Source organism: Parasteatoda tepidariorum, chromosome 8 (genome assembly GCF_982258835.1).
Source record: "Parasteatoda tepidariorum strain Cologne lab strain chromosome 8, Ptep-v5.0, whole genome shotgun sequence".
NCBI classification, from domain to species: Eukaryota; Metazoa; Arthropoda; class Arachnida; order Araneae; family Theridiidae; genus Parasteatoda; species Parasteatoda tepidariorum.
This window is the reverse complement of record NC_141762.1, coordinates 68,167,115-68,180,770: the sequence shown is the minus strand read 5'-3', so window position 1 is coordinate 68,180,770 and position 13,656 is coordinate 68,167,115. Positions and strand designations below refer to the sequence as shown.

Here is a 13,656-nt window from a genome sequence, read left to right as displayed (position 1 = left end):
TATCTTTACAAATTTTATGAGATGTGTATATTTGAATGTCAAAGAAATACGACCACAGAAATACTTACAATATTCTATTATTTTATTAAATTGAGAAAAGATGGTGGTATTCTCTGTACGTCGATTTCAGAAAGGATCTTTATATCTAAAATTTAGAAATTCGTATGCATCTGAACTGCTTTTATATAAAGTTCATGGGTAAGGTTTTTAAAAACGGTATCATTTATATATTATATTCTTTTAAAGGAATCAAATTTTAAGCGTTCTATAATTATTATTAATTCTTTATGGGCATACTTTTATTTTTAAAAATCTGTACTCCAAAAAATTCCAGATCGGAACTCGGTATAAAGTCTAGTACTTTGGGATGCATCATTCAAAGATTTATTTTACAGTAAAAGTATTTTGCTTCTTTAATTTTTTTACAGTATTTATTGAATGAAAGTGATTCAGTGCCGACCGGCCTGTGTAAGGGGCGGGGAACTGTCCTTACATCAGAAAGGTTCTGGGTTCGAATCCCGGGTAAGGCATGGATGATTCTTTCTCTCTGTGTGTGTTCTATGTCCTTTCTCCTTTGTGTGTGAATGTGACCTGCCCTATAAACGGGTTGTGGTTGTCTGAATGGCGTGGCAGAAGTCGAATTCCTGGCCATAGATAGCTCCACTGAAAAGCAGGAACAATCGCACCCCCACTGCCTAAACAGGCATACGACAAAAAAAAGTGATTCAGTGATTTTACAGTAATTATTACTGTAAAAATAATGGCTTATCAGATTTTTTGTTTCGTAACATGCTTTGGTAAAAATAGATTTTACTGTATAAAGTGCCGGCTTCTGAGTGCTGGTACTTTTTACTATAGTTTGATCCGAATTTTTTCACAGTGTAGATCAATTTGTAATAAAAATGCGGTAACAATTTGTGGTTGATACAGGAAGATGAAATATAGTAAACATAGACATGGTGTTAACGTTAGATTGTTACCGACTAGTACTGAGAGCAGTTTTATCAGTTTCTCTTACTGTATTAACATTACTGTTTATCGTAACATTTTATATTTACGCTTAAATGATTTTTATGTTACATTGGGTCTACAAATAAGTTCCCGCTTTTCGTCACAAGATGGCACTACCAGAAGGTTATGTAGAAAATTACTGGTGTTAAGCGTTTTATTGTAAGTTTGTTCATCTGGTAACAACATAACCTTAAAATATCGGTAATTCCGTATTACGCTTACGTAACTGTTTTCGTGCGAAAATGTCAAGTTTTGTACCAAATAAGCGTCATTTGCGGAATTTTTGATTTGCTTCCTTAATTTGAAGTGATAGCTGAGGCGCATCCATTGCTTGGAGAGGCATGCGGTGAAACTGCTTTAAGTGATAGAGGTTGTCGTAAGTGATTTCAAAAGTTTATCAAACCATTACGTTAAATTTTTCACATTATTCATTTAGCAAGTTAAATATTTTACTTGATTCTGTACTTCATTACTTTCCCAATTGTTTCTTAATGTTAAATTTTTCACATTATTCATTTAGCAAGTTAATTATTTTACTTGACAGTGTACTTCATTACTTTCCCCAATTGTTTTTAAATGTGTGATGAAATAATTTTTTGTGTATATTCTGTTACAGTGCAGCTACCCTTCCTATTACTTTTAAATGCCTGGAAGAGAATAACCATATAGATTGCAGGGTAACGAGATTCGTTTTACCTGTAGGAGCTACTGTCAACATGGATGGGACGGCTCTTTATGAGGCAGTAGCAGCACTTTTCATTGCCCAAATGAACGGTATTGTCCTCTCACCAGGTGAAGTTATTGCTGTAAGGTGAGAAAATTTTGCTTTCTCAGTTTAAAATTTCGTTTTTTAAAATCCCTTAAAGGTGCTTTTTTCATTGGAGTATATATATACCCATTCTTGCATAAGTTAACTGGACATGGGGACATGGACATTGTATATCGGACAATGTAAGCAGGACATTTTACTAATTAATAATTATTTGAAAATGAATAAAAATATGAAATTTTTTAAGAAAAAAAGAAATACTCTACCTAGAGTATCATTTTTCTATAAAATCGGTCATATACTTTTCTTAGGAAGCATTAACTTTTCACTAATAGAAATAATTTACCGTGTCGATTTTCACCACGTATTATGCAAAAACGTGGTTTTCACAATGTTCTATTCAGCGTTTTCACAATTCATTCAACCACATTCCATTTCGACGTCCCGTCGGTCCTTAGCGTATGAAAGCGCCATTGATTTTACATGTTAGATGAAATACTTGGGAGTCCGCATGTGCGTCTACTCAGCTTAGTTCTGTGAGATTCTTCTAGCACTATCATGTGCCACTCTGCTGCATTTTGCAATATATTTTAAATTTCAGGCTTCATTTTCCATCCTCTGAAATCGAACCAAAATATCTTTCGAACTTTTTATGGTGGCTAACATAATCAAGCGGTTTTCGTGAAATTGTGAAAAAATTACTCACATTCTTTCAACCAGGGTCCTGCTATTATGAATTTGTGTAAAAAGGGTCCGGTTATTGCAAAACTTTTTCAAGGAGTTTTTAAATTATAAATCGATACAAGATTATGCTCGGCACTGTAAAATTATAATTAAAAAGATTAAATTTTCAAAAATAAACAGCAATTGCTGCTTCTAAATTAGAGATGCAACATGCAAATATTTGGTATTTAGCCTATACTGCTGAGCGCAGAATATTCATTTCGGACGAATAATGGAAGAATCGTCTGCCGAAGACAAAACTTAATTTGTTTACATCAATCTTTCTTGTTTTCTGCCCTGGGAAGGGTTTATTCAATTAACAAAACAATAATGAAGATAAACAAATTTGTGAAGGGTCCGATAAAATGAAAAATCATTATGTGAAGGGTCCGTTTTTAAGTTGAAATATTTTGTGAAGGATCCGTTTTTATGAAAATATATTTTGTGAAGGGTCCGTTAACGGACCCAAATTTCTTCTAAACAGACCCCTGAATATATATAGTGCTTAAAAATATTTTTGAGTGCTTAAAAAGTACTTCAAAGGGGCTTATTTTTTGTTGAATGATTTGGCTACGCACCCTGTTACACTGAGGAACCATCTTTTTGATGCATTTATACAAATACTTGATCTTGTCTTATTCGTGTGTGGGGAGAAATGAATTTTTGCTCCTAAAGCTACAGTTTTTTAAATGACATTTTAAGCCTATTTTTTGTCAAAATGTGTAAGCTTAAAAACGCTATACATAACAGATGATCGCGTAGTTATTGCGATAAACATCTAGAAGAGTTAGAGCACATCATCGGGATTAAATTTGAATGCAATTCCTTGCTTGGAAATATCGCCTATTCTATTATGACCTGTTCAGAAACACTAAGAAACAGCTCATAGTAAGGAAACGATTCTATCAAAGTATGATGACATTTCCGGGCGTGGGTTCCAATACAATTTTAATAATTATGTGCCCTAACTCCCTTAGACGTTTGTCGCAACATTTATGTGACCTCCTGTTATATATAACTTTTTTCAACAAGTGCATTTTGAATATGAAATATGAAATCAACGGTAATATGAAATCAGTGATACAAAAGTATCTAAGATCTGTTAAAAAATCTCTTGCAATAGAAGGAATAGATAATGTTCATTGTTATTGATATTTCATTGGCGATATTTAACAGAATTTATTTTCATTTTTAATATTATTGCAACTCAAAATCGAGTTGTTTATTAATGAAAATTGCTCATTTATTATGATCATCCTATTTTAATAATTTATTTAACAAATATTAGACTACTTAAATTGCTATTCAAATTTATCTAAAATTATTTCGTTCTTGCATTACAAAAAGAAAACAATTTTTTTTTAAAATTCTAAATAGATAAAACTTCTTTGAAAAAAAAACGTGCTTAAAAGCAGTAGAAATTTCAAAAAAAGATACATGTAGCAATAAAGGAAACGAAGGAAATAAAAATAAAACTGACCACCGAAGCCGACGTCTTCAGGGGGTACCGGCCCCGGTAGCCATAAAACAAAACCTTTTCTACTGAGGGAGAGGCAAATGCCTAAAGTAACTCCCTCAGTACCCCGAAGGTTTTGTATAGAAGTCCAGGAAAAAACTTGAAATACAAAGAACCAATTTAGAAAAGAAACTCAAACAAAACCATCAGAAAATAAAAACTCACTTTAACCAGGTCAAACAGCGATTTCATAGGCAAATCGAATAAAAAGGAAACACTTAAAACTAAATTGGTTCTTTGTATTTCATGTTTTTTCCTGAACTTCTATACAAAACCTTTGGGGTACTGAGGGAGTTACTTTAGGCATTTGCCTCTCCCTCAATAGAAACGGTTTTGTTTTATGGCTACCTGGGCCGGCCCCCTGAAGACGTCGACTTCGGTGGTCATATTTTTATTTTTATTTCCTTCGTTTCCTTTATTGCTACATTCGTTCTTGTATCTGATCTATTCAAGAGACAGTTTCAGTAGCAGACTTTATTAACCTCGCAATACGAAGGTTCTTTTAAAACATTAAAACAATTGGATACTTGCAAGTTACGTCATCGTAGGTAAATCTAGGCATTTGTCGATTCAGAAACCAATCAGGTTACGTGTCATTGTTTATTGGTATCCAAATAAATCTGATTTAAGTCTCATGATCAGCCAATCACTTCACTTCTTCTCGAGTTGTAAGTACCAAATTATGATTTAATGATCAAAAATACAATCAAATCGTAATAAAGATCTACTTCAGATACGTTAAGAAGACTAATTTTGCTTTACATCAAAATTAAAATGTGGAAGATCAAAATTTTTTAAAAATCGGGTTTAAAAAGAATTAAAAAATAACAAAAAAGACTAACCTTGGACAGTTAAAGAAATATTATTATTAAAAAAAAACATTTTTCATTATTTCTATAAAAACATTTTTGATTTGTGGCTGTTAATTTAAGAATGCTGCAGTTGCGATTTGAATTGATCAAAATAATTTTTATTTTTAGTTTAACTGCAACTGCTGCAAGTATTGGTGCAGCTAGTGTACCTAGTGCTGGTTTGGTCACCATGTTACTCGTACTAACAGCTGTAGGACTGCCCACACAAGATATCTCAATGATCGTTGCCGTCGATTGGCTCCTGTAAGTAGGCATTTTACTGTTTCGATTATCATGTTTTTTTATTGTTTTATCCATCCTTATCCATTGTTTTTGATCAAAATATTTTTTCCTGGTTTATGCTCCGAGGACAAATTTCGGCTAAGTGACTAAATAACTATCCTCACTTTTTCGAGGAAACGAATTCCGTTAGAATTTAAGAAATTTTTCAACATTCTATTTTTTTTCCGAAAAAAAAACCCGTCGTAGTGCGTAAAGTACTAACATTTCAAATAATCACTCCTTCATGAGTACCATACAGGTGGATCAATGTCACGCTACAAGCACAAGAAGAGCAGATAGAATAGAAAGATAAATTACACATATGCCCAAAGCGAGATTCGAATCCGGGATCTTCCTGATATGAGGCTTATTTTGACCACCAAACAGAACTGTTGGCTTATTTCGTCTTTTTATTTTCGATCGTTTAGCCTTCATTATAGTTAATAATCTCCCGTGATGCACTACAATGAGTTTTATTATTTTCATTTTCAACAGCTTCTTTTATCATTCTAACCATTATAAGCTAGTGTTATCCTTTCCACCATCAGTAGCTAATTTTATCACTTTCACCATCATTAGATTGTTTCATCATGTTCACTAATAGTAGTTAGTATCATCAGTAGCTAGTTATATAACTTAAACTTTTATAAGTTAGTGTTATCTTTTCCACCATCAGCAGATAATTTTATTAATTTCGCCATCAGTGTCTAGTTTTATCACTTCCACCATCATTGGGTAGTTTGATCATGTCCACTAATAGTAGCTAGTTATATAATTTAAACCATTATAAGCTAGTGTTATCTTTTCCGCCATCAGCAAATAATTTTTATCAATTTCGCCATCAGTATCTATTTTTACCCATTTTACCATCATTAGGTAGTTTGATCATGTCCACTAATAGTGGCTAGTATCATCAGTAACTAGCTATATAATTTAAACTATTATAAGCTAGTGTTATCTTTTCCACCATCAACAGATAATTTTATCAATTTCGCCATCCGTATGTAGTTTTATTATTTCCACCATCATTAGGTAGTTTGATTATGTACACTAATAGTAGCTAGTTATATAATTTAAACCATTATAAGCTAGTGTTATCTTTTCCACCATCCGCAGATAGTCTTATCAATTTCGCCATCAGTATCTAGTTTTATCACTTCCACCATCATTAGGTAGTTTGATCATGTCCACTAATGGTAGCCAGTTTCATCATTTCCATAATCCTTAAAGTTTTACTGCTGGCAGCTATTTTAATCCCTATCAGTACCAATCTTTTTAATTTCAACAGACAGCAACTGTTTTTGTAACTTTTATTATGAGTAGCTGTTTACAATTTCCACCACTTTAACTAATTACTAGTAACACTATATTTAATAACAATGACCATCGCTCCCCAACAATTATATTACTTATTTTCCTCTCTTTTTAGTGACCGTATCCGAACATCAGTGAACGTACTAGGTGACGCCTTCGGTGCTGGTATAGTTTATCACCTTTCCAAAAAAGAACTTGACCAAATGGATGCTGAACTTGCTGCAAAAGACGAACTAGAAATGGTTGATACCAGGAAATTCTCAATTGGTGGCAGAGGAAGTGTTGGAGGTGACAAAACCCACCACAAAGGGGGTGAAGAAAGCCAAATTTAGACAAAACTATGAATTTCATGAAAACCAAAATTAAGTTTAAAAGATTACAGTACAATGCGAGTTTGGGAACAACTCAGAACAATTTTGTGCTTATTTTGAGTTTGAAAATGGAAGCATCTTTTGAATTGATTGGAAATAAAAATCCGTTGAAATGAGTGCCTCAAAACCTCAGTGTTTTGATTAGAACGCTATTGCTTTAAAAATCATAAAAAATGATGGAATTTATTTTTGTGAAGTGAACGAAGTACTAATTTGTACAATTCTCGAACGCTATGGATTTAATTGTTAAAATTTTAGCTTCTTTCATAAAATAAATGACGCCTTACGTGTTTCATAGAATACTTCCATAAAAAAAATAGCTTTTGTAATAATCATTATCAATCATATACATTAAAATAAAATGTGTGTATTCATTTTTTTACTATTAAGAAAGAATATATTTTCAAAGTGATTATTTTTCAGGTCATGGCATGAATTAATACAGAATATGCAATTATTCTGTTTTGAAATCTTTTATTTATTGAATTTCATTATTACAAAGTTTTTTTTTTGAACTTGTAAATACTACTTCTATTTTTTTGCTTCTTCGTTCATTAAAAGTAAATAAAAATGTTTTGACTCTTATTATTTTTATTGGTTGTAAAATGACAATGTATTTCATATACAAATAATGTGATCTTTGAATACGCCTATCAAATATTGAAAAATAGTTTGGTTGTTGTATTTTTTATAAGCTTTCACTGAAATAATTTACTTAATCATACTACTTGAAAATCATCATGCATAAAAAACTGTAATATAAAATAAATTTACGATTTATTAAAAATTTAATGAAATTGCAATTTTAGATATAATTATGCTCAGAAATATAAGGTTGAATAAGAGTTTTTTTAATCAAGTTATGCAACTTCTCTTCTTTTAGTTGCGTAAAAAAATTGTTTTGCCATTTATTTGTTTTGCTATTGAATTGAATTGTGACTATTTCTAAAACTAACTCTCTAAAAACTGAACTCTGGTTCATTTGTATTAATATGAAGTTTAAATCAAACTACAATTGAATTTAATTGAAATTAAATTAAATTGTGATTTATTTGAGTTGAAATTAATTTAAATTTTGACTCAATTGAGTTGAAATTTAATTCAATTGAATTCAAATTAGTAGGGCATTCTCGAATCCCTGTATGATGGGATTTCAAAATACGAGCTAAAATAGATAAATTAAAAAAAATTAAGCATGTATTTAATCACTGCCTTTCTTAATAATAGAGTGTCATTATATGAAATACAAATAATACATTACATAACACTCCATTAATAATATTGAATCTCCTTTGAACAGACTTAATTGATAATTTAATTCATCATTTATAAAATACTGTACATAATTTTAGCTTTTAGAATCATTGTAGCTTTGTTGAATGATTATTAACCTTTATTGTTCATCAGCTTTGTATTGTAATGACAGTATTTGTGGCGAAAAAGAGAGCATTTTTACTTCATTTTTCTTTCACGTTCTTTACAGTGATTTGTGTATCATTTGAAAAATAAATAAATTTCTTTTCCATTTGTTTCATTTTATTTACACTTCAAACATTATCCATTCCATGTTTGCGACGCAGATTTCAGTATTTATTTACCCACCTAAATGACTATGTATACACTTTTATACAGAGGATGCAATAAGTTCGCATACACTATTTGCATCATGTCGTTGTTGTCGTTTCTAATGACACTTGGACAAACCAAGCTCGCAAGTTATTAACCTTTTGCGAATCAAGTCAGGAAGGGTCAGATTTCGTTTGACAAGAGAGCACCACAAGGGTGAAAGTAGCTCAGCTACCGCCATTCATTCGTGAGTCCACTTACTCAATTTAGGCATAGATATGTAGGGGAAAGAAATTTCCACCAGATTCCTGTATCCATGATACAATCCAGCGATCAACCTCGGTACTAATTTTTCTTCAGATTTTACGAGCACGTATATCATATGTACTCGGTGATTCTAAGCGGAGTGGAGGATTGAACTCCGGACAAGGATCCGATTCTGTAATCACTAAGCTACCATGGACCCTATTTGCATCCTAAAGTAGCCATATAACAAAAATACTAGAGTGTACCAATTCAAATCATGAACTAATACTTCATAAGTAAAGCTTTAAGAAAGGAACAAGCATAGAACTCTTGAAAAAAAAAACCAGAGGAGGGATAGTAAATACTATATTATTACTAGTAAATATCAAGAAGAGCTTTTCTTCGCTAATGCGAAATTTTTTGCTTTACAACAACCTCATAACCCTCAAAATGAGAAATTATTTGCTTTGCAACAACCTCATAACCCTCAAAATGAGAAATTATTTGCTTTACAGCAACCTCATAACCCTCAAAATGAGAAATTATTTGCTTTACAACAACCTCATAACCCTCAAAATGAGAAATTATTTTCTTTACAACAACCTCATAACCCTCAAAATGAGAAATTATTTTCTTTACAACAACCTCATAACACTCAAAATGAGAAATTATTCACAGTATCGATTCAGGATATAAAAAGAATGATGCATATATTTCAAAATACATCGCCAATTATGGTTTGAGGAGTTTTTACAAAAGGAAAACCTCAGGTTTTTATTTTTAAGAGAGATGAAAAATAGAGATTTTGGAAAAATTATCGAATATGGAGGTGAATCTTTGCTATCAACATGACGGTCCTCCTTTGCATAATGCAAACATTGTCCAAATCGAACACAGAGACTCTGGCTTGCTCAAAAGCTTTCCGTACTCTATCCATACCTGCCCAAAGTGAGTACAAAGACAAATCTGGCTGATTCAGAAGTTTTTCGTACTTAATCCATACTTGCTGTCAACATAATGATTCTCTTTTGCTTGTTGCAAACATTTTTCAACGCAAGCACAGAGACAAATCCGGCTGGTTCAGTAGCTTTCCGTTCTTAATTTATACTTGTTGTTACCATTATGGTACTTTTTTGTATAATGCAAATATTATCCAACGTTCAAGCAAAGACAAATCTGACTAGTTTTATGCCAAGAAACAAATCATTCAGAAATTACGCGAACCTTAATACATTAGATGTATATATGTTGCGCTTTAAAGGCATTAACATTGTAAATTCATAATGTGGCCGATGCTTATTGAAAAAGATACAGGAACATGGAGAAATAATAGAATTTCATTAAGGTAAGGATCGGAACCCCGAAAAAAAAAGAACATTGCATGGTGGTGGATAGATGGAGTAGAGCCAATTGATCTTGGAAAGAGGGATTTTGTATCTTTCTGGGCAATATATTTAACTATCAATAGGTTTTAGTAACGTGGGACTGATCAATTTCCCGAGCTACTAAAGACACATCATCACATTTTTTGAGATAATTAGATCAATATTATTAATTTCTTTGGGGGAAAGGTTTTAAATGATTACGCGTTAGATAAAAGTTCTATTAATGGATTACATTTAATATATAATTCTTTTAGCATTACATATATATGTATAAATATATATATTTGCACCAGGATACTTGCTGAAAAATTTTAAGTGTACAATTAGAACAGATTTTAATAGCGAATGTGGAAAGAGTGTGCCTGTGGACTCGCGTGCGTTGCTTTCACTGATTTTGAGAAAAAAAATTCAAGCTTGTAAAATATTTGAAATATGAAATCATACCAACCCCCAAGCTTTTTAAAAATTTTGGGCAAAACGTTGTTTCTTTTATTGTTAAAATTCTAAACATATTTAACAATGCCTCGGAATTGTTTGCTTGAAACTGTACAATAATTTATTTCCCTTATACAGTTTCAAGCAAACCTATCAATCCCATGTCAGCCTGGGAAATGACACTATCGCTATTTAAAAGAGATTGTCATAAAACACTGTTTAAAAAATATTGTCTTGCTGTGAATAATTCTTAAATAACAAAAAAAAAAATGATGAGGAAAAAATGGAACAAATCGTGGACTGAACAAACCAGTTCTATAGTTATAAAAAGAAAAACTTTATAGTAATAATTCGGTGTTACTCTCATCTTGTTTTACGAATTGTTTATAATATTTGTTGTTAATAATGTGTATTGTCCATTATTTAAATTTGTCTTTCATAATTATGGCGATAAATGTTCTTCTTATGAGCAAATCTGGCATGCATTAGAAAACAAGTAAAAATTCATTGGAGAAACATATTGTATGCTGGATCGACACTCCGTCACTTTTACATGTTCTATCTAAAGTAATTGGTTGGCATAAACAGCCGAAGAATATCCAGCAATAAAGATCATAATCTTCTAAGGGCTTTGAAACTCTGAAGCAAACTGTTATTAACAACTCTCTGGCTAGCTAATGAAAAGAAAACGTTTACTAATTACTTTTTTTATTACGAGTAAACAGGCATTATTCTCCGGAAGATTAGGATTACTGGCCCATGATATGGGAGATAGCCGAAATATCTGAAAAATATGGTAATAAAAAATGGTAAGAGAGCATTCAAAAGTTTTAAATACCTTAATTTAATTTTCTTGCTCATTTTGCCATTTTAATAGGGTTTTTTTTCCTTTTAATTTTTCCTTCTCAAGAACTAATTAATTAATTTTTTCAAATTTAAAAGTACGTACGTCAAAGTACCTACTTAAAAGTACGTAGATTAAATTAGTGTAAACATTTGTATAGCTTAAAATTTAAAACTTTATTAGTGAGTTAAATTATATTCATTAGTAAGTTAAATTATAAAAAATAATAAATAATTATGAAAAAAATATTTATTTGAAATTATTTTTGGATAAACAAGTTCTATAACTGCGTTTCGCTTTATTATTTATTTTATTTTAGTTTTCATTTATTTATTTATTTATTTATTTATTATTTTTTATTTTTTTGATTCGCAATTTTTTTGATTCCAGAGTGAAGGCGAAACTCACAAAAGGGATATTGACATAAAGTGACCCACAAATTTACAAAAAGAAAAATTAGTTTAATCAGAAGAAGTTAATTTTTATATTAAATTCCGAAGCTTGAAATAATGTTTGAACTAATTAATTAGCATATTTAAAGTTAGGTCTTTGAACGCTTAAATTTGATTTTTAGTACGTAAAAAGATCAAAAAGAGATCAATATTTCACAAGATTACAGTTGGATTTCAAGTAATAAACAAACTAATAAATTTCTAATAAGTTATTTCATAGGTAATCTAAAGATAAGACTGCAAAATTGCAAATAGAAGCACTGATTTTTTCCTATCAATAAATAGCATGCTAAATCCAAAAATAATCAGTAAATCAGAAATAAAATAAAGATGTGAGAAATATTGAAGTTCTTTAGCATTTACAATATTTATTCATAGATGTCAGCACTAAAACTAAATTCTCAAAACTTTTTAAAAGCAGCACAATTTTCATGGCACATTTTTGATAATATTATCAAATTGCACTTGGACCAAAAGGCATAATTCATTCCTAATGATTTACTTCTTTTTCTTCTTTTTTGACAAACATAAAAATATTATTTTGATTCATTGCATGAAAATGAACTAATCTTGCATGAATGGTTTCGGTAATAGGGACAGAAAGAAGAAAAAAAATTCTATAAAGTTTTCTATTTACAATATTTAATGCTAGATGTCAGCACTAAAATCTAATTCATAAGAGGAAATTTCTTTTTCAGGAAGACGATTTCTTTCATCGCAAAAAAATTCAATGCTAACCTTATTAAAATGTAAATTAATTCATTCTAACAGGAAAAAAAGGCAAACTATATTTTGCATGATTTTTTGTTTATTTTTCTCTTCCTATTTTTCAATCATGAGACATAAAAATATTATATTTTTCTTTTGTATTAAATATACTGAACTTTCTCGAATGGTAATAATACACATAATTTCCTAAATCGCATAAAATTAGGGAACTAACATCTAAAGTTCATATTTAATTTTTATTTTTACACAATCAAATTCGGATGCAGTCTATAAGTAATAAGAATAATAGTAAATGGGCGAAATAATTACGCATGATAAAAATGAAACTTCAAGTTAATTCTAGAAAAATACGGAAGTGCATATTTCTGTATCGACAGAAGAAATATTTTATGCAACAATCAAGTTTAAATATATATATATGTATCTATATCTATATCTATCTATATATATATATATATATATATATATATATATATATATATATATATATATATATATATATATATATATATATATATATATATATATATATATATATATATATATATATATATATATATATATATATATATATATATATATATATATATATATATATATATATATATATATATATATATATATATATATATATATATATATATATATATATGTAATACAAAAGTTATAAAAATACTTTAGTATTAATGAAAGCATTAAAACTTTTTCGTGTTCATGAAATGCAGATATTCTATTTTGGGACTTATAGGCTGAAAACATGCCAATGAATTATAATTAGATTTATGCTTCAAAAGAGGAGTTATTTTAAGATCTTTCACTTCCATATAAGGAAAGATTAAACAACTTTCTATGAGTAATAAATAATTTTAATGAGGCGTAGGATTACAATTTACTATTAAGTATGTATGATAATGATATAAAATACACAAAAGGCACCTTAAACTTTGAAGCTGACATATTATCCCGAGATATTCCTGACAATATTGAACACAATAGTAATGTTGATTTAAATAATGTAAGCCATTTTCACATCTTTTGCAATTAGATGAAATTCGCGAAGCCCAACAAAATGATAATTTAACTGGAAATTTTATTGAAATAGATAATGTTTTGTGTTTACGTAAAAAGGGTTTTACCGAAATTGTTGTTCCATTTTCTTTAA

At 30.0% G+C, this 13,656-nt stretch overlaps 1 protein-coding gene across 2 annotated transcripts in view; it reads left to right on the top strand.

The window, feature by feature from the left end:
* Nucleotides 1-8,362, top strand: part of LOC147806253 (excitatory amino acid transporter-like) — a 101,788-nt gene extending 93,426 nt beyond the window's left edge. For both annotated transcript variants that reach the window (XM_087169039.1, XM_087169040.1), the window contains exons 8-10: nucleotides 1,628-1,822; nucleotides 5,000-5,134; nucleotides 6,582-8,362. In XM_087169039.1, the coding sequence (XP_087025165.1) occupies nucleotides 1,628-1,822; nucleotides 5,000-5,134; nucleotides 6,582-6,798 (547 nt within the window). In that variant the 3' untranslated portion in view covers nucleotides 6,799-8,362. The remainder of the gene's footprint in view (nucleotides 1-1,627; nucleotides 1,823-4,999; nucleotides 5,135-6,581) is intronic.
* Nucleotides 8,363-13,656: the final 5,294 nt, after the last annotated feature.